Source organism: Aptenodytes patagonicus, chromosome 1 (genome assembly GCF_965638725.1).
Source record: "Aptenodytes patagonicus chromosome 1, bAptPat1.pri.cur, whole genome shotgun sequence".
NCBI lineage: Eukaryota > Metazoa > Chordata > Aves > Sphenisciformes > Spheniscidae > Aptenodytes > Aptenodytes patagonicus.
This window is the reverse complement of record NC_134949.1, coordinates 81,292,103-81,310,965: the sequence shown is the minus strand read 5'-3', so window position 1 is coordinate 81,310,965 and position 18,863 is coordinate 81,292,103. Positions and strand designations below refer to the sequence as shown.

Sequence of the window (18,863 nt, the reverse complement as noted above, 5' to 3'; positions counted from 1 at the left end):
GGGCTCCATCACGTGTAACGGTTACTTGGGAGGACAAACGCCATCACTCCAAACGTCCCCCCATTCCTTCTTCTTCCCCCAGCTTTATATACTGAGCATGACGTCACAGGGTATGGAATATCCCTTTGGCCAGTTTGGGTCAGCTGTCCTGGCTGTGCCCCCTCCCAGCCCCCCGTGCACCTCCAGCCTTCTCAGTTGGTAGAGCATGGGAAGCTGAAAAGTCCTTGACTAGTGTAAACACTACCTAGCAACAACTAAAACATCCGTGTGTTATCAACATTGTTCTCACCCTAAATCCAAAACACAGCACTGTACCAGCTACTAGGAAGGAAATTAACTCTATCCCTGCCGAAACCAGGACACCTAGGAACACAATTGGGATACGTAACTGGACCAGTGCACTGTAAAAGGCAGCAGAACATACGCTTGCTTACTGACATATTTACTGTCCATTCACTGCTTGTGCTGTGAATCGGGAACATCAGTAGCTGTTGGAGTCCAGATCCCTTTCGCTAATGCTGGGTTTGTTTCATGGGGTCAGGAAAACAAGCACTGGCTTTCTAGCCAAGTAGAGTAATATCTGTCTAAAGGATTACAGGAAATGAACAAAAATTAATTCATTCAGAGAATAAAAGCTGAAAAACTACATGTATTTCTTAAAGGACTCATAGTGTCATTGATGCATGTGAGGACTGGCTTCGTCTTCCAACTGAAGTCAGTTTGCAATGATTGCTTTTGCTTTTGTTGCATGCTTAGGTACAAACCCTTGTGCAGACGATAACGGCGGCTGCAGCCATCTTTGTCTGTACAGACCACAAGGCCTTCGCTGCGCTTGCCCCATAGGCTTAGAGCTCATCAATGATATGAAGACCTGCATCGTCCCAGAAGCTTTCCTGCTGTTTTCTCGGAGAGCAGATATCAGACGAATCTCTTTAGAAACGAACAACAACAACGTTGCTATTCCACTCACCGGAGTCAAGGAAGCTTCTGCTCTGGATTTTGATGTGACAGACAATCGGATTTACTGGACTGACATTTCACTGAAGGTAGAGATGGAAGATACTTCCATTTTTTCCATATTGGCTATTAAGTTGTTACAAGGTTATTGAGATACTTAAGAGTGGATTGACAAATGTGATTTACGAGATTCAAGGGATAGGTAAAAGAGTTTGTTCTAACTAAGAATGGCATACATTTTTGTTATACTAGCAGCATTCTCTCCTATAAATCATTTAAATCTAATGTATACTTTTTCACATAAAGGATAAGTTTGCAAAAATAAAGTTTTTTGGCAGAAAGCTGAGAAGAATGCCGTATGGCAGGAGGTTTTGGGGATCACAGATGTTTTGCCAGATATGTTTAATGGGGGGAAGCCTTGTCTTGGGTCAAGAAGTGAAAATGGGTCTTACCTATTCATTAACTTATATAGCTACTGCACGTGAGTCATATTATGAATCACAGGCTTTGTGAAACAGGTCTAGGGTCTAGACTGACGAATCGGAAAAGGTTGAGGGTTCGTGTTTAAATGTGGTGGTTAATGGAATGACAGAAATCTGTGTATTGTCTGTCTGTTATCTCTGTTACCAGTGAGTCTAGTTATTCCCTTTTTTTTTCATGGGTTGTAGATGTAGTCAGAATTGTGAGCACCAAAAATTAGTTTTTAATAAAAGAAAGTTTTCTGCAATTGGGTTGAGACCTGTGCCAACAATAACTCATGGACCTTTGCAACTGAAAAATCATAAAAGTTAAAAACACAGAGTTTAAGTGAGTTTGAGAGAGGTGACTTGGCTGAACTCTTTAGGTATGGTATTCATTAGAGCTGTGTTTGAAATAAAAATAAAGCAATGATCTGATCAATTTTTAAGGGTGATACAGATGAAGACTGAGATGCAAACTTCTCTGCTGTGTACTGTCACAAGCTGGCATAATTAGCAGGTAGCATCCACACTGGGAAGTAAACAAAAAATCAATCTTTATGTTAACTTCTGATGGGTTACGAATATGAGTGTGTGCGGAGGGGAGTATTAAGGACACAGAAAGGAAGCCCATGTTTGCCAAAAAGTATTTTGTACCATCTTAACGTTATTCCTTTACTTTCGAGCTTATAAGTGGTCACAGTAAATCAGGGAATGCCTAAACTCTAATACATTATTAAAATATAATTCTGGCTGTATCTGCTATCACAGGCTGGTCCATGATGGCAAGAGTTAAAAGAAGTCTTTTGAATAAAAGACCAAGAAGAAATTATGCTTAGTGAAATTAAATTAAACCATCAGTACTGAAGTACTTGCACTAGTGAGCTAATCAGCCATTAGGTTGCTTTCTTCTATTTGCTGTTCTGTCCTGAACTTTTTCATTAGGCCGCTTTAAATATTGTTCTGTGCTATAACATCGATGCTTTTGTATAGTCCTGGGAGAGCCAAAATATTTCCCCCTTGAAGTTGGCACTGAGTTATTAAGGTCACTTTGGCATGTAGACTGCTTAATTGAACCAGACTAGTTATCCCATTTATTTGCCCAGTGAAACGCTATTGTAATTGACACAGAATACATTCATAGAGTATAGTAAATCATTACTTCTGAATAGCAGCATTGTTCGCCTTGCAAATAAGTAGCATATTGTAAGATCCTCTTTCCTATGAGATGCCTAAAATCTGAAAGTGTTTAAAATGCAACAAAGAAAACAACCAGCCCAATGACAGACTGGTAAAATTTCTAATTTGCTTGTGTATCTTTGTATCCCTGCAGACCATCAGCAGAGCTTTTATGAATGGCAGCGCACTGGAACACGTTGTGGAGTTTGGCTTGGATTACCCAGAAGGCATGGCCGTAGATTGGCTGGGGAAGAACTTGTATTGGGCTGATACTGGAACAAATCGTATAGAAGTGTCAAAGCTGGATGGACAGCATCGCCAAGTGCTGGTGTGGAAAGATCTCGACAGTCCCCGGGCATTGGCATTGGACCCTGCTGAGGGGTAACTTGCTGATTTAATTTTGTGTTTGTGAATGGTGAAAAACAACATCATAATGCTTCCTCTAGGGCATGTTAGTTAGGCACTGCATATAAATCCTGAGGGAACTGAGCTGGGGAATACAACCTGGTAATCTAGAGTATGAGGGCTGGAGGAATACGCTGTTAATGTCCTGAATAATCATTAAGAATACTACAAAAAAAATCAGAGCAGCTCATTAAAAAGGGATTTATATTTAGTTTTTTAATTAACCACAGAATCAAAGTAGTTTTAGGTTTATGGAATTCATTAATTAGACAAGGACGATTGCATTGAAAAGAAAATATTTGTTCTTTTAAAAATGAGGATCCTTTTTATCACAAGTTAGGGTCCAATAAAGGTATTAAATGATTTAACTTGAGAGTGGGGGAGTGAAGCTTATTGTCTGAGAATAAGGAAGGTGTTTGTTTCTTCAGATAAGGGAGCCTTTTTAGTTGGTAGGGACAAGGGAAGCAAGGACTGAGAAAGAGTGGAAACAATTATACCTGCCTATCCCCAAAATGAAAGATTTCCAGAGAAGAAACTTCTCAGCTGAATTCAAATGTAATAGCAAAAGTAGGGCAATAAGCGGCGGGAGGGAGGAAGGAGTGGGGCAAGGCAAGGCAAAACTGTTTAGCTTCTGAAATAGCTCTTCTACGATGAAATGCTCATTTGACATTAACTTAATTACTGCAAAACCTTTTTGAGGTTATACCAACATTTGATTATTCTTATTTTACAAATGAGGGAACTTCATTTTTCAAGTGTTATGAAATTATCACAGTTTCCAGTGACACTGCAAGAGTTACAGCAATGCAGAGAATTTGGCACCACTCAAACACATTCCTCCTGCTTCGTTTCAGCAAGGTGGTGGCAACTGTTGCAGTGCTTAGTCGAAAGGAGTTCTGCACTGCCCCCAGTGGGACAGATAGATAGGGTTCAGCCCTGACGTGCCAGGGGTTGCCTGGACAAGTACATCAGAGGGCATCCAAGACCAGATTGTTAGATCCAGTTACTCAGTTGTAACAAAAGGTTGCTACAGATGATTCTAGTTTTACACTGGGAATAGCTTTTTCCAAGGAATATTATAATTCAATGCTTTGTCTCTTCACCACAGACCAGAAAAAAAAATTACTTTAGTTTTGAGCCCAAATGCCTGTTTTTCCTTTTGTCTCATAGCTGAGCTATGTTGTTATACTTTAAATGGAAGTTTTCACGGCACTGTTACCATGGGGGCAACTCTTAACACCTAGGTCCATGCGGTGCACAACTTGCAAAATTTCTGCACAAAATACTTGCAAAATTTTTAAGAAAAATTTGAAAGTATTCCTGGTGTCTAAAGAATAGCTCCCCCTTGATCATCAGTTTCTGAAGCAACCTTTCCCAACGTGTGGTTGGTTGAAATTAAAAACATTTCACAGGTGTTTGTCACTAAAGGTATTAAAGGATAAAGGTGTAAACATTGGCTAGCTATGTCTCACTCATTTTTAAAATGGTATTGGCTTTACATTTTGGAAGAAGCAACTAACTACTTGACACCAAATGTCAAATATGCAGCCCTCTACTGTACAGTGCCAAATGAGGCATAAACTGGCATGTGAGTATGTAATAGTTTGTACTTTTGCTCCAGTGGAAATGCCATACAGTTTTGTGTTGTTCTAACCTCAGGTGAAATGTAACACACTGTTACATGGCTGATTGACTTAGTTGCGTGGAGATGAGCAGTGGCACCTATTAACAAAAGTACCCTGCATACCTAACTTTTTGTATTCCTTCATTTGATGGACAATTGAATAGAAGCAGAAGCTAAATGCCATGGAAAATATATTGCTAAATAATCAGGTATAAACAAAGGTGCCCAACTGCCAACCTTTTGCCTCTTAACTGATGTGCATGGATGAGTTAAGACTGAAGTGCTTTCATACGAACTTGCTAGTGAAAATCCAGCTCCAAGTGGAAAAAACAATGTTGGAAGCATTTTGAGGAAACCTGACTCACTTCCTTGCCTGTATTTTGAAAAAACATTTAGTGTAATGGGGCTTAATAAATGCTCAAATTTACAGCTTTTCTTTTTCTCTTATCCTTTCTAAGGATTTTGGTTTTGTTTTGTTTCTCCCCTTGAGTTCTCTTTTGGATAAATGTGATTATTTTTTTTTCTTTTGTCCTTTTAATCAGGTTTATGTACTGGACTGAATGGGGTGGTAAGCCAAAGATTGATAGAGCTGCTATGGATGGCACTGAGCGGACTACTTTGGTACCAAATGTGGGACGTGCTAATGGCCTAACTATTGATTACGCTAAAAGACGACTGTACTGGACCGACCTCGATACCAACCTGATAGAATCCTCCAACATGCTAGGTGAGCCCCAGAGCCCTGGGCAGCGTTGTGGGGATGCTGCTGCTTTTTCACAGTTCCCTGTGGCAAATTATTCCTTAAATAATGCAAAGATACATGTCTTAAGACAAAAATAGATTTTTCCAAACTCACACACCTTTAATATTTGCTTCTATAATTGGTGTTTATGCAACACAGCATTTAGCAAGGCCTCAATTTTGTTATAGGTAATCTAGTTGCTCACAAAGTTAAAATTATACAAGCCATACATGTTCTCAGTTATATGTAGGACAAAGCTGTCAACTTTCAGTGTTTTGGAGAGTCTTGTTTTGCTGCTCTGAAGATTGCTGGCAAATACATAACAAACACTTCATCATCTGTAGAAATGTAGAGAAAATGCAAGATAACAACAGCTTATTGGACAGTTTTCACAATGTAATTTAATACAATTTGGTTTTTAGTCTTTGTTGGTATCCTCAGGGTTCAGGCATTTTTTTTCCCAGTATATCCTGCACATTAAAGAGCTTTTCCTAGCTAGTACTGGTCACCGGGGGGCTCTCTCTCACACTGGGGTCTGTGTGATTGTTTTATAAACTGGTCATTATGGCTAAATGGAAGTGGAATACTTTATTCTTTCACTGTCCCAGGGGTAGTGTACTGAGGACCTAAGCCCCCTCAGGTTTGCACAATATCATATTTTTAACATCTTGGCACCCACAGGAGTTGACTGCCTTGTTGTGTGCCAGATTACTCAGATTAGCTTTATCACTAGCCAATATTTAAAGCTGAAGGAGTTAGTCTACTTTAAACAGTACATTTGCAATAGTGGAACAAAGCTGGAAAAAGATCAAAACAGGAAAAGCATTACTAGGAATTATATGTAATATAAAAGCTTTTCTTCAGCTTCTCATGTATTTTGGTATGCTGTTGGGGCTGGCTCAGTGCTTCCCTGTGTACTGTGGAACTGGACACACCATTAGAATTTCATCTTCCCTGTGCCTGTGGCTAGTGACAGCAGAGTGCAGGGCTGTGCATCCTCCTCTTCTCTGCGCAAAGAGGGAATGACTTCTCACTTCGTAATCTCCTGTTCCTTTTCTGTGACTAGACAGCAAGACATCCCATGGTAATGAAGTGGTTGAAATAACGTGGTTGAAATAATTTCCCCCCCACCATGCCCTGCTCCTTAAGGTCTCTTAACATTTCCACGGTATACACAATTAACTGTTTCCTACCTTGACTTTCTGACTGCTCCTTCCTGTTACGGCATTCCAGAGACAGATGAGTTTAACCTTGTGCATTTAATTTTTCTTGTAATACAACATAGAATCATAGAATCATTAAGGTTGGAAAAGACCTCTAAGATCATCGAGTCCAACCGTCAACCCAACACCACCATGCCCACTAAACCATGTCCCTAAGCGCCTCATCTACTCGTCTTTTAAATACTCCAGGGATGGTGACTCAACCACTTCCCTGGGCAGCCTGTTCCAATGTTTAGCCACTCTTTCAGTAAAGAAATTTTTCCTCACGTCCAATCTAAACCTCCCCTGGCGCAACTTGAGGCCATTTCCTCTCGTCCTATCGCTAGTTACTTGGGAGAAGAGACCAACACCCACCTCGCTACAATGTCCTTCAGGTAGTTGTCGAGTGCAATAAGGTCTCCCCTCAGCCTCCTCTTCTCCAGACTAAACAGTCCCAGTTCCCCCAGCTGCTCCTCATCAGACTTGTTCTCCAGACCCTTCACCAGCCTCGTTGCCCTTCTCTGAACACGCTCTAACACCTCAACGTCCTACTTGAGTGAGGGGCCCAAAACTGAACACAGTATTTGACGTGCAGCCTCACCAGTGCAGAGTACAGGGGCACGATCACTTCCCTACTCCTGCTGGCCACACTATTTCTGATACAGGCCAGGATGCCATTGGCCTTCTTGGCTGCCTGGGCACACTGCCGGCTCATGTTCAGCCGGCTGTCGACCAGCACCCCCAGGTCCTTTTCTGCCAGACAGCTTTCCAGCCACTCTTCCCCAAGCCTGTAGCGTTGCATGGGGTTGTTGTGGCCGAAGTACAGGACCCGGCACTTGGCCTTGTTGAATCTCATACAGTTGGCCTCGGCCCATTGATCCAGCCTGTCCAGATCCCTCTGCAGAGCCTTCCTACCCTCGAGCAGATCAACGCCCACGCCCAACTTGGTGTCATCTGCAAACTTACAGAGGGAGCACTCAATTCCCTCATCCAGATCATTGATAAAGATATCTTATTAAGCTCATAATTTTAATTTTAATATTAAGCTTATTAATAAGAATCTTATTAAGCTCATAGCAATTCTGTCTCTGTAAGCACTCAGCAGAGACCCAAACGTGGTGTGAGAGATGCTGAACTGGGAATACAGTGTCAGGATCCTGTCTCCTTCAGTGGGATCCTGTTTGTTTATGGGAGGAGGGAAAGGACAGAATCTTTTTGAGGACCCTTGACTATTTTCAAAACTGAGGCTTTTTTTTCTTTAGTAAAATACATTCTGTTCTGTGAGTCACAAGCAGAATTAGTACGTTTCTGTGATAGGCTCCCAGACTCCAGACTTACACATTACTTGATAATTTACTTCTGTAATAATGAAATAGTAACTTTAAAGTAACTATGTTTTAACCTTTCTGTGCAGGGGACATGTCTAACAGCATTAAACAGCATCTCTTTTGTCCCCCAATAATTCTGCTTTTTTTTTTTCTCCCTTCCTTTTTGGAAACAGGCCTTGACCGTGAGATTATAGCTGATGACTTGCCTCACCCGTTCGGCTTGACTCAGTATCAGGATTACATTTACTGGACAGACTGGAGCCGGCGTAGCATTGAACGAGCCAACAAGACCAGTGGCCAGAACCGAACTATCATCCAAGGGCATTTGGATTACGTTATGGACATCTTGGTCTTCCATTCCTCCAGGCAGGCAGGCTGGAACGAGTGTGCCTCTAGCAATGGTCACTGCTCTCACCTGTGCTTAGCAGTCCCTGTTGGTGGTTTTGTCTGTGGCTGCCCAGCTCACTATTCCTTGAACTCTGACAACAGGACTTGTAGTGGTAAGCCGTAATGAATGGAAACAAAATGGAGAGGCAGATGTGTTTCGTAACAGATGCAAGCATTGTACTTGGAGGAAAGAAGAGGTTTATTTTTACGTGAGATGGTGAAGCTTGCTTTGCTGACAGGCCAAGTTAACGCTAGTTTCTATTTTTAATACTGAATGTGTATTTGAAAAATTTCTGGTTCCCTAGCCTCCCTTCCTCCATAGGAAGCAGGGTATATTTAAATATAACTTTCTAATACTAAAATCCTAGTCACTTTTCAGAGAAGATAGGATATTGAAAGGAAAAAAAAAAAAATCTTGCAACAGACCAATATCACAGTAGAATAAGAAGAGTGGCTGTAGTGAATCTTTTCAGTGACTCAGTTAAATCTGTGTAAGCAAGAAAGCTCAAAATGCTTTTGGGTTTGTCTCTGTCAACCCTTCTCAAGTGCTTGCTTGCTTACTTATCTGCTTTTTTATTTCTAATCTTGCCTGACATAAAGGATATGTGATAGTTTGGTCTGCATTCTGGACTTTGTGTAGCCTTTAGGTGGTCAAGATTTAATTCTATAGTAGCTGTGCTTGCTGGCTGATGAGATGCTGAGGTGGGCCACTCTGATATCCCCAAAAGCATTTCTTCCTCAGTGAGGAGAGGCTTGGCTCCACGGCCTCCCCAGCACTTCAGATTTCTGATCTCAGTGCAGCCAAGCCCCATTTTTCTTTATTGTTGTGCAGAATACAAACCGCAAGGCCCCTCAGGCTGTGTGTAATTAGTTTCTAACCAAATAATTTATCCATCTCTCAATAACTGGCTGCCAGTGAAGCTCTCATAATTTTGGCAGCCACGCTGGATGGCTGATTTCCACTGGTGTCATTCAAATTAGTCAGTGGGTGAAGAGATTCATGGTACAGAGAGACAGATTGTATCTCGTCCGCATTATGCATGAGTGGAGAGATCCAACTGTTGTTTTAAAGCCAAAAGCAGGGCAGCTTGTTCCACGAATGCCACCTCATGGCATTTTTTGAAAATCATGCTCTTCAGAAAACTCTGCTTTTCCACCTCCCCATGTGTCCTGTACTCCTCCTCTTCTTTTTTTATTACAAGGGCTGCTTGCATGACAACTGGATTTTTGTACTCTAACACACCTTCCTGCAAGTTATAGGCACGGCTGGCACCTCTCTGGTGATGACTGTGATTTTGTAGGTGGAGGAATTTGACTTCCAGCGGAGACTAAGTAGCAAAATGATCAAAGGTCATGTTTTCTTGTGAAAATGCGCTTGGAAACAAAGGAAAGAGAAAAATACAGGAAATATGTTGTGAGCAAATAGAACCACTCCCCTGCGGTACAGTTCAGGGCCATTTGTGAGGTATTAGGAGTTTTCCTTCTGCCATGTTCAAACCTGGGAACTTTCCAATTTCTCATTTGTAGGTAATTGGAGACTTAGGCTTCTCTGTGTATAATTTAATTTTTGTCTTGGCCACTATAATTGGAGCATGAATCGTTTTAACTTTCTTTTGCCTCTTTTACTTGCTTATGTACTCCTGAACATTATTATTAGTCCAAGCCCTGTCTAGAGGCCAGTTCCTCCCTTCTGGATCACCCTGCTCATGCTTGCATAGATTCTTTTAATTACGGGAAGGACACACTGCTCTGATGAGATCTGGTATCTCATCAGATCTACCACGCGTCATGAAGTTTGAAGGCAGTGTTACACGAGGGACGTGCTCGTTGCACTCCATTTGCCTGCCAAAAATACAGTTAAAATATGTGACTATTGGGAGGAAGAATGATGAAAACTGGGAAGGGATTTCTGAGATTGGGACTGTTTCAGAGATGTGGGGACTCAAGGGGGGAAATTCTGCTGTTACTTTTTATAATGAGCCATCAATTCAAAGTTGGAAGCCAGGCAATCTTAGATAGTGAGAGGGTGTCTTTGGGGAAAAGTGGAAAGGATTTTAGGTGCTTATGATGCTGTGTTTACCTGCACTGTTTTATCTTAGGCTTTTTTCCCTTTCCGTTACTCTCTTAACTGCTTGGTAAGAATACTGATGTTTTCTGAATCTATTATTTTGCTGTACACATTCAGTATAAACTTTGCTTTGCCTTTTTTTTGTGCTTTCTTCTACAGTTTAGAGCTAAGTAGAAGGCGGCTTAAATTATTGTAGAAACGCTTGGAGGGGAAATACAGGTTTTCCAGAAAGCAAAAATACCTTGCAATTAGGCCTGATTGTTATAGGATGTCAGGATTGAGTGTTAGTTACCAAGGAAACTCCCCCCCCACCTTCTTTTTTTCCCAGCAGCCAGAATAAATGTTCAAAGTGTATGCCTAAAATAACAAAGCAAGGTGATGATGTTCTCTGGAAGACTTTTGCTACCTCCCCTTTCCAAGTTGCTGCCTTACCTGTTTTACAGGCTGGATTGAATGAGTGCAGTGTCCCACTGCTAATCTCTCCAGACTTGTGCTATAGAGAATTGATAGTACAAACTTCAGGGAGGCTGTAAACTGCATTTCTGGCTGCTGGCTCTTATGCCATCTTGCACAGCAGTCGCTCCAGGTAGACCTTTATTGAAAAGAACGCTGTGAAAAGGGAAAATGCTTTAACTACCTCCTCTGATTTCTGACCCAGTTATGTAATACAGGAATAATTTCCTTTTAATGATGTTTTAAATGCCTTGTGCACTTACTGTAAGATACAGCCGGTAAACTACAGCTATATGGGGTGGGGAAGTCTTATTTTGATGGTATTGATGGTATTTGATGCTTGATGGTATTTGTAAGAAAAAAATCACTCGTCCAGGAAATTTTTGCTGGGCATCTGGAAAGCTGGAGCAGAGCATCAGATTATTTTCTAATTACAGGTTAACATTCCCAGATGAGCACCTAGAAATAAGCAAGGTATATACATTTGAGAAGAGTGAATAGATTTTTCTCCAAAAACACAGCCTGCACACACTTTAGAGATTTTCCTGTGAATTAGTTGTTTCATTCTGGTGCAGGCAGAAAGAGGGTTTGTGGGAACAGGACTAAACCACTCTAATGGCAATCTGTTCCTTGTGACCTCTAAATAAGGAACCAGTGCTAGCTTTTGCTCAGCTTCCTCTGCAAGTAGAAGTATACCTAGCAAAACATTCAACTTCAGAATAGTGGAGCTGCATTTCCCTGGGACCCCTTTAGAAAGAAAATTGACAGTTCCTTGAGAGGCACGGCTGACCGTTCTTTGAGGTGATTTTGACAGAAGTCTTCACGTTCATTAGTCCTGCGAGTTCCAAAATTATCTTTGCCTGTCACATCCATGTTCAGACATTTATAGTAAAAAGAGGTCGTTTGAAAGGCTTTCCAAACTAATCGGAGGTTGGGATTTTTATGTTTTGTTTTGGTATTTTTGGCAAAGGAACAGGGAGAAGGGGAATGAAATAATAGATACTGTCTGGTTATATATAGTAGTTGTCATTATTGAACATACAGATACCCAGCATTATTGCTATGTGTAACCCTTTCACCCTCTTTTTTTTTTTTTAACCCATCAAGCTCCTACAACCTTTCTGTTATTCAGTCAGAAGAATGCAATTAATCGCATGGTGATAGATGAGCAGCAGAGTCCAGATATCATACTCCCTATCCATAGTCTCAGGAACGTTCGAGCCATTGATTATGACCCCCTGGATAAGCAGCTGTACTGGATTGATTCTCGGCAGAACATCATCCGTAAGGCACAGGAAGACGGCAGCCAGGTATGCTGTGGGTGATGGAATTACTAAAAGATGAGGAAGTGCATGCCTTACACCCAACAATGAATGATTGTACGTGAATAATTTCGATACCTGGACTTTCTGTAGATTACTAGCTGTCACTTGGCAAAATAAGTGGCTTTTGGAGTCCTCAGCCAGTAATCTGGGAGGTGCTGAAAATAAAACATGGAAAACTAAGGCCAACTTAAAGATACTGTTGTTCACAGTGCATTATTTGCTCAACGCTGTCTTTTGGCTGAGGGCTGTTGGAAACCTATTTGAGAGAAGTGAAACATGGATGGGAAGGTTCTTGGGAGAAACGGAGTGTGTCAGAGAGAAGGAAGAGTTGCAAATGAGCAGGGTGCAGGGGCATTCACTCTGAAATGAAGAGGGGTGGGACTTTGTGAGCACAGCACACAGCTGTGTATGAAGCCTCCCAGGTTCTGGTGGGGATAGGAAGAGAGTTGTCAACCACCGAGGCACTGAGCAAGGAGAGGTTGGAAGTAGTGACCTGTAAGAGATGTAGCAGGCTTGGGAAAATGTATTTGACTGGGGAATAGAGAAACAGTAGAGTAGGGTAGAAGGCAAAAGGTGATGCAGGTTTTAGTGAGGTTAATTGCAAGCAATAACTGCTTATTCATTTTCACATTTTAAAACAGATTTTTTTTTTCTTCCTGAATTTTTGAATGGGGGAGGAGCGGGAGGCTAAGATGAACAACACGGAGGTGCTGTAGTCAGTTTAATTTGTAAGGGAGTGTGGTTTCTGGTGGTGGGTGTGGTGGTAGTTGGATCCTGCTGAAACACCCTTCAGCCTTAACTCTTAATTTAGCAGTGGTTTTAGTTTTGGAATATCGAAATAATTTAGCACCCAAAACTAGTCAAAGGCACCAGGTTTTTGCCAGCTTCAGCAGAATAAACAAACATAAGACTTGTAGGTACACCCTTTCATGGAGGTGACAATCCAAATAAAGTCAGGCAAATTTTATGGTGAAGTTTAATTTGGGGGTGAGAGGGTGGAGGCTGCTCACCTCAAAAGCATGAAGTTTTCCAAAAAGATTATGTAAGGGCGTGTTTTGTGAGTTATCAATCTTAAGATTTTTTTGAAAAGTTCATGAGAGATGTCAGTTAGGTTCACCTTCCACTATAGGGAGACTATGCAGTTTTTTCCTAAAAAAATAGTCAATTAAAAAAAAGGCAGGCATGTGAAATCCAGAGGTCTGGACCAGTAGAAGGCAAGAACTTTGAAGCAGAAAGGTGTTAGCTGGAAATGCTCTAAAGTCACTGTTGTACGCTAGCTGATGTTCTTCTGTCTGTTGGCAGAGTTGCCTTCTGTTTATTATTCAACGTTATGTTATATCCCCCAAGTGTGATGGCAGCAATGTTGGAGAAGAATGAGGCAAGAATTTAAAGTGCTGTCTGGCCTCACTTCATGGTTTTATCCATTCAGCTGCAGCTTTGGGAATTAGTGGTCATGTGTTTCTGTTGTAGAGTGCTAAATGTGCTGGGTTTGGGTCTATCCAAACTGAACTTAGAGTTGTCAAGAAAGCAGAGGAAATGTGGAAGCTGACTCTGAATCTTCAACATAGAGACAATTTGGACTTACTGGTCAAACTTGCTAAGTCTTATGAGCTGCAACCAACTTACATGATTGCCATTACAACAAACCATCAGGACTAAGTGTCTGCATCTGACCAAAGGTGTTGGTGGGGCAACTGGACCTGGGTGTCTCCTTACTTTATGATAGTATTTTGGCTGCCTCCTTTTGCTGAGCAGTAGTTTGATGTGGTGCATCCATAGCAAATAAAATTGCTCATGTTGGATCAGATTAAATGCTCTTCTGTGGGTTGTTTTTCTTTCCTTTGTAGAGCCTCACTGTTGTGACAAGTCCAGTTCCCAATCAGAACCTAGATATGCAGCCTTATGACCTGAGCATTGACATCTACAGCCGCTATATCTACTGGACCTGCGAAGCTACTAATGTGATCAATGTGACACGCCTGGATGGGAGACCCATGGGAGTGGTGCTCAAAGGAGATCAAGATAGGCCCAGGGCCATTGTGGTGAATCCAGAGAAAGGGTATGTAGCTGAAATAGTGATGTGGGGAAATTCAGGCTGAAGGTTTTGAGAATCATATTTTCTTGCTGCTGGTTGGTTTCTGTTTGTCAGAATAAAAACATCTTTGACATTTGTTAAGATGTCTTGGTGATATAGCAAAAATGTGGAAAGATCAAATAAACTTCTTTTCCTCTAATCATTCCTATTCCAGATACATGTATTTCACGAACCTACAGGAAAGGTCTCCTAAAATTGAGAGAGCAGCATTGGATGGAACTGAACGAGAGGTCCTTTTTTTCAGTGGTTTGAGCAAGCCCATAGCCTTAGCTATTGACAGCCAGCTAGGCAAGTTGTTCTGGGCTGATTCAGACCTGCGGAGAATTGAAAGCAGTGACCTTTCAGGTAGAGTAGCACTTTAATTCAGTGATTCATTTGTGTGGTGTGGGTGTGGGGGAATGCAGAGAAAGGTGTCTTCTTTTCCTTCCTACTATAAACAATCTGTACTGTGATTCTAATCGCTGCCTAAATTCCCAGCCAGGGAATGTGTATGATTCATGCAGCGTGCCTTTACAGTCTCATGCCTCTATCTATGATTTGCATTATTAATTGCTACACATGCTATTTACTTCAGTTTCTCACTGCAAGACCTTCGTGTGGTTTCCCAAAGTCAGTTCACAAATAAATTACAGCAGTTTTGGAAAGGGGAGGGAGAGGGTTGTTTTTAAAGGCATTGGTTTTGGTGCAGTAATCTGTCAATCGGAGGAAAGTTTCCCGTTAGTGGAAAAATCTTTCCTGCAGAGTTAAAGCAGGAGGTGTGCAGGTCACTTATGGATCTGTCATTTAGGGTGAAATGATGTGAGAAGGATAGAGCAAATCTAACATCTCTGTGTTCTCAAAAGGCAAAAAACTCCCTCTTCCAGCTATGGAATTCTCTTTGCCTGCTCCGTAAGGTTGGTTATGCTGCTTGTCTTACCTCCTCTATGAGTTGATTCAGCTCACTTAACCACATAAGCAAAACAATAGCCTAACAACAATATACAGAAAAAGAGAAATGGAGAACAGTGTTCTGTTGGTTTGGAAAGCTGAATTGGTCCAGCAAGAGTCCAGCAAGCAACCAGAACTGGAGCAAGAGAAGAGGCAAAATCATGCAGTCAGATTGGGTGAGAGAGACTGAGATGTCTCTTATTTACTAGTCAGATCCAGCAAGCTGCTGGATCAGCTCAGCTGTCTTATGTGGCTTTGGTAGTAATTTGTTGTGATACGAGCTGGGCTGGATGTTGCCGATGGGAGTGCCAGGACGTTCTGAGCACATACATACCCATCTGTGTTAGGTGATGGGATATATGCCCCCCTCGCTCTGCTGCTAGTGGAGGGCAGTGGCAGAATTTCTCCTTCTGCAGTAAGTCCATCCCAGTTTGAATAGTGCATGTCCTTGTACTTCAGCTGAGTGTTGTTCTACTATCAGAAGTGTAAGTACACGCATAAGGAAATACGGACACACTTTGCAATCTGTGAGCAAGTTTGAAAACTTGACGAGAGTATGGTAGTTTGTAGTAATGTCTTTCACTGATGACACGATACCGTCATTCAAAGTAGCAGCATGTAATCCCATTGGCACCAGTGTGATTTTCAGCCTTTTGTTAAGCCACTAGAATAAGCTTTTGTTTTGGAAAACATTTCAGTTTTTCTAGCTGATTGGAATTGAGGCTCAGCAAGATAGTAATTTTTTTCAGTGATTAACGTGGTGTGTCACTGGAAGATTCAGGGTCACTAATGAACTGTGGTATCCTGACTTTACTATTTTAAAACACAGGACATAAGCTGAGTTGAGTTAGTAAATTGCTTTTTTAAAAAAAAGTGGTATGGTGTATCCTGGTATGTTCTAGGCTATCCCATATCCAGGGTCTGCATGAGTAAAGTAATGGGCAGCAGCAGAACATCATATATGCTTTGTTTCTCTCTTTATGTCTGTTATTTGCCAGAAATTAGGACACCAGAGGGGAGAGAGGTCCAAATTCTAATCTAGTCTGTTGTTAATGATTCTACCTTTTTTTTTTTTTAAAAAAAGATGTGGCTGTTGAATCACCAATGTTGTGTAGTAAAAGCTCACCATATTCTCGAAGAACATGAAGAAAAATAATTCCAAAACCCCTCTTGCTTTTTGGCACTTGCACTGCAAATAGATTGCTGTAATCACCACGATAAATTGCTAACTGTTGAGATGCATTCCTGTTCTTAGGAATGCTGATTAATAGGCTCTTTTGACCGGCAGAGTAATTTTTCTGCATGTTAGCTTCTTAAAAACATGCACAGTCTCCTGCTCTGTCAACTCTGTAGATGCCAGTACCCATAAAGAGAAGGAAAGCTAGAATGCCTTTTATGTGATGCACTCCTTCTCTTCCTCCCTGTCCTTCAGGCATGCAGTTAGGACTCGGTTATGCTGCCCAAATGGGAGATCCTACTGAAGCCAACCAGATTCTTCACGTGATTAAGGGGTTGTTTATTAAAAGATGACTGGAATTAGCTCCCTACCATGGAAACTATTTGGAAATTAGTTCTTCTATTCCAGAATAATTAATGTGATTTGGAAACATCTAATGATTCTGGAATTAAGTCATTTTTATTTGGAAATAGAATGAGCTATGGGTGTGTCCTGTTTTTTGTATTTATTTGTTTGTCTTTTTGTAAAAGGTGTTGCTGGAAAGAGAATGGTGATGCCAGGAGACAAAGCTCCTCTTAATCACATCTCCTTTCATCTGACATTCCCAATAAAGGGGACTAGCACCCTGATGAGCCAACTTCGGATTTTATTGTTGGTTTATGGAAGGAGGGATTTCAGTGTCTCAGTTTAGTAAGAAATAGTCAGTTACACTTGGTCACAAATTTTAAAAAGAAAGATTAAGACATTAAGGGAGTGAAAATTTTAAGCTTCAGAGCTTTAGGAGCGTACTGCAAAATGCCATGCTGATTGACATGGGCATGGCAGAGCAGGGCATGTACAGACTCCATTTGGCTAGGTCAAGGTCTTACTTTAACTATATTCCTTCCTGTCACCTTTGCATTTTCCCCCGTTCCCAGCTAAGTTTTTCTTCTCCTTGAGATGCAGGTTGCTGTTTTTTACCTTTTCCCTATACAATGAGTCATGTTCATGGGGGTTAATAGACAATTGCAGTTATTTAGTTTGACTTACATCACTCAGTCTATTAATTTCTACATCAGTCTGGGTATAGTCTCCTTCAGAATCCATCAACGCCTTTTCTTAATCAGATCATTGCGGGTGTTGTTCCAAAGTGGTGGGCGAAGAGCCCAGTCTAGCTGAGGATTAATATTTGAGTTTCCGTGTTCTGCTTTAGATGTTACCACTTGCTAAATGTTTGGAAGGTTACTTAACTTCTGAGCTCTGTATGCATTTAGTGAAAAGGAGAGAAATATATTTTTTTATAGCTGAATTTGTTTGTAAGTCATCATGACTGACATACTGTTGATCAAATTCTCAACAAGCCAAAAAACATTTTTGCTACTAATCAAAACAGAGGGATAGAACCTGCTCAAATTATAAAATTATAAAATGTGTGTGTCTTTTGTCCCATAACTTTATCTTGTGTGGGTATGGTAGAGACATGGTAGAATTTTTCTGTGGTATTCAGTTGTACTACTGTATTTTTACAGGACAAAATATAAAAACTTCTTGGAATTTATTTTGTGGATTAACATATGCAAAGTTATTGTCTGCTATAGTAAAAGTAAAAAATAAGCATAGCAGTGAGCCCAGATATCTGAAATACCAGGATTTATATGTAAATTTTCAGGCTATGGCCTAATTTTAGACTGTGTGATATTGTTTCAGCATTTCAAAATTGAAGCAGATTCTTTATGTTTGTGAGTAATTTTATGCTCAGGATCTGATAAACCTCACCGAATGTTTGAGTGTTAATGACCATGTCATGTCATGTAAAATAAACGAAGCATGGATTAAATCTCACTCTTGAGCTCTCAGGTTTTGAATAACATATTTTCCTTCTGTGTATGAGTTACAAAGTCTTGACTGTCTTTGGACAGTCTTTAATGATACCTTTAAAAGACCTGCGGACTGTCTTCTGTTTATGTGGAGTATTAACCATGAAGTGTGGCAGTTGTTCTTGACTATTTAATGCCAGGTAATCTCGCATAAAAGTCAACAAATACTCTTCAGAGGTGTAAGGCTAAAGCCTCTTGGCTGCTACGGATAATCACTAAAGGAACTGAGGACAGTAAGTCTTCGCTAGGAAGAGAGGAGTGTTCCCAATTTAGCATGAAAACCTTAGTGAAGATAATGTAGTTGAAACAAAAGAATATGAGGAAGTCAGAAGTCAAGTGTTTACCTTAATCTCATAATTCATGTGAAAAGTACTAACTACCTTGTCTTCACTGGGATTTGATCTTGTTTTAGTTAACTCAAGCTAATAATCCATCTTCTTATTCCCTGTTGGATGCCAAGACAAAGCAGTTGATCTCTCCAAAAAAAGATAGAAGAATGAAAAGAATTACCAATTCTCATCATATTGATAAAAGACTGGATAGGCTCATGAGAGCTGAGCCCCCAGCTCCAGGTGCTTCTTAAATACAGTAAATGTACTTGAAGCACAAAAACTGTCGTCTTGATGAAAGCAGAAAAAAAATTTGGTCATCTGTCTGCAAAATGCATGTCTTGCATCAGA

The 18,863-nt window shown here is 40.8% G+C and overlaps 1 protein-coding gene across 3 annotated transcripts in view; it reads left to right on the top strand.

Annotated features, from left to right (window-relative positions):
- Positions 1-18,863, top strand: part of LRP6 (LDL receptor related protein 6) — a 131,015-nt gene that overhangs the window by 97,767 nt on the left and 14,385 nt on the right. For all 3 annotated transcript variants that reach the window (XM_076344663.1, XM_076344655.1, XM_076344674.1), the window contains 7 exons: positions 757-1,046; positions 2,749-2,975; positions 5,166-5,350; positions 8,069-8,395; positions 11,911-12,113; positions 13,976-14,187; positions 14,378-14,568. In XM_076344663.1, coding sequence (XP_076200778.1) covers positions 757-1,046; positions 2,749-2,975; positions 5,166-5,350; positions 8,069-8,395; positions 11,911-12,113; positions 13,976-14,187; positions 14,378-14,568 — 1,635 coding nt within the window. The remainder of the gene's footprint in view (positions 1-756; positions 1,047-2,748; positions 2,976-5,165; positions 5,351-8,068; positions 8,396-11,910; positions 12,114-13,975; positions 14,188-14,377; positions 14,569-18,863) is intronic.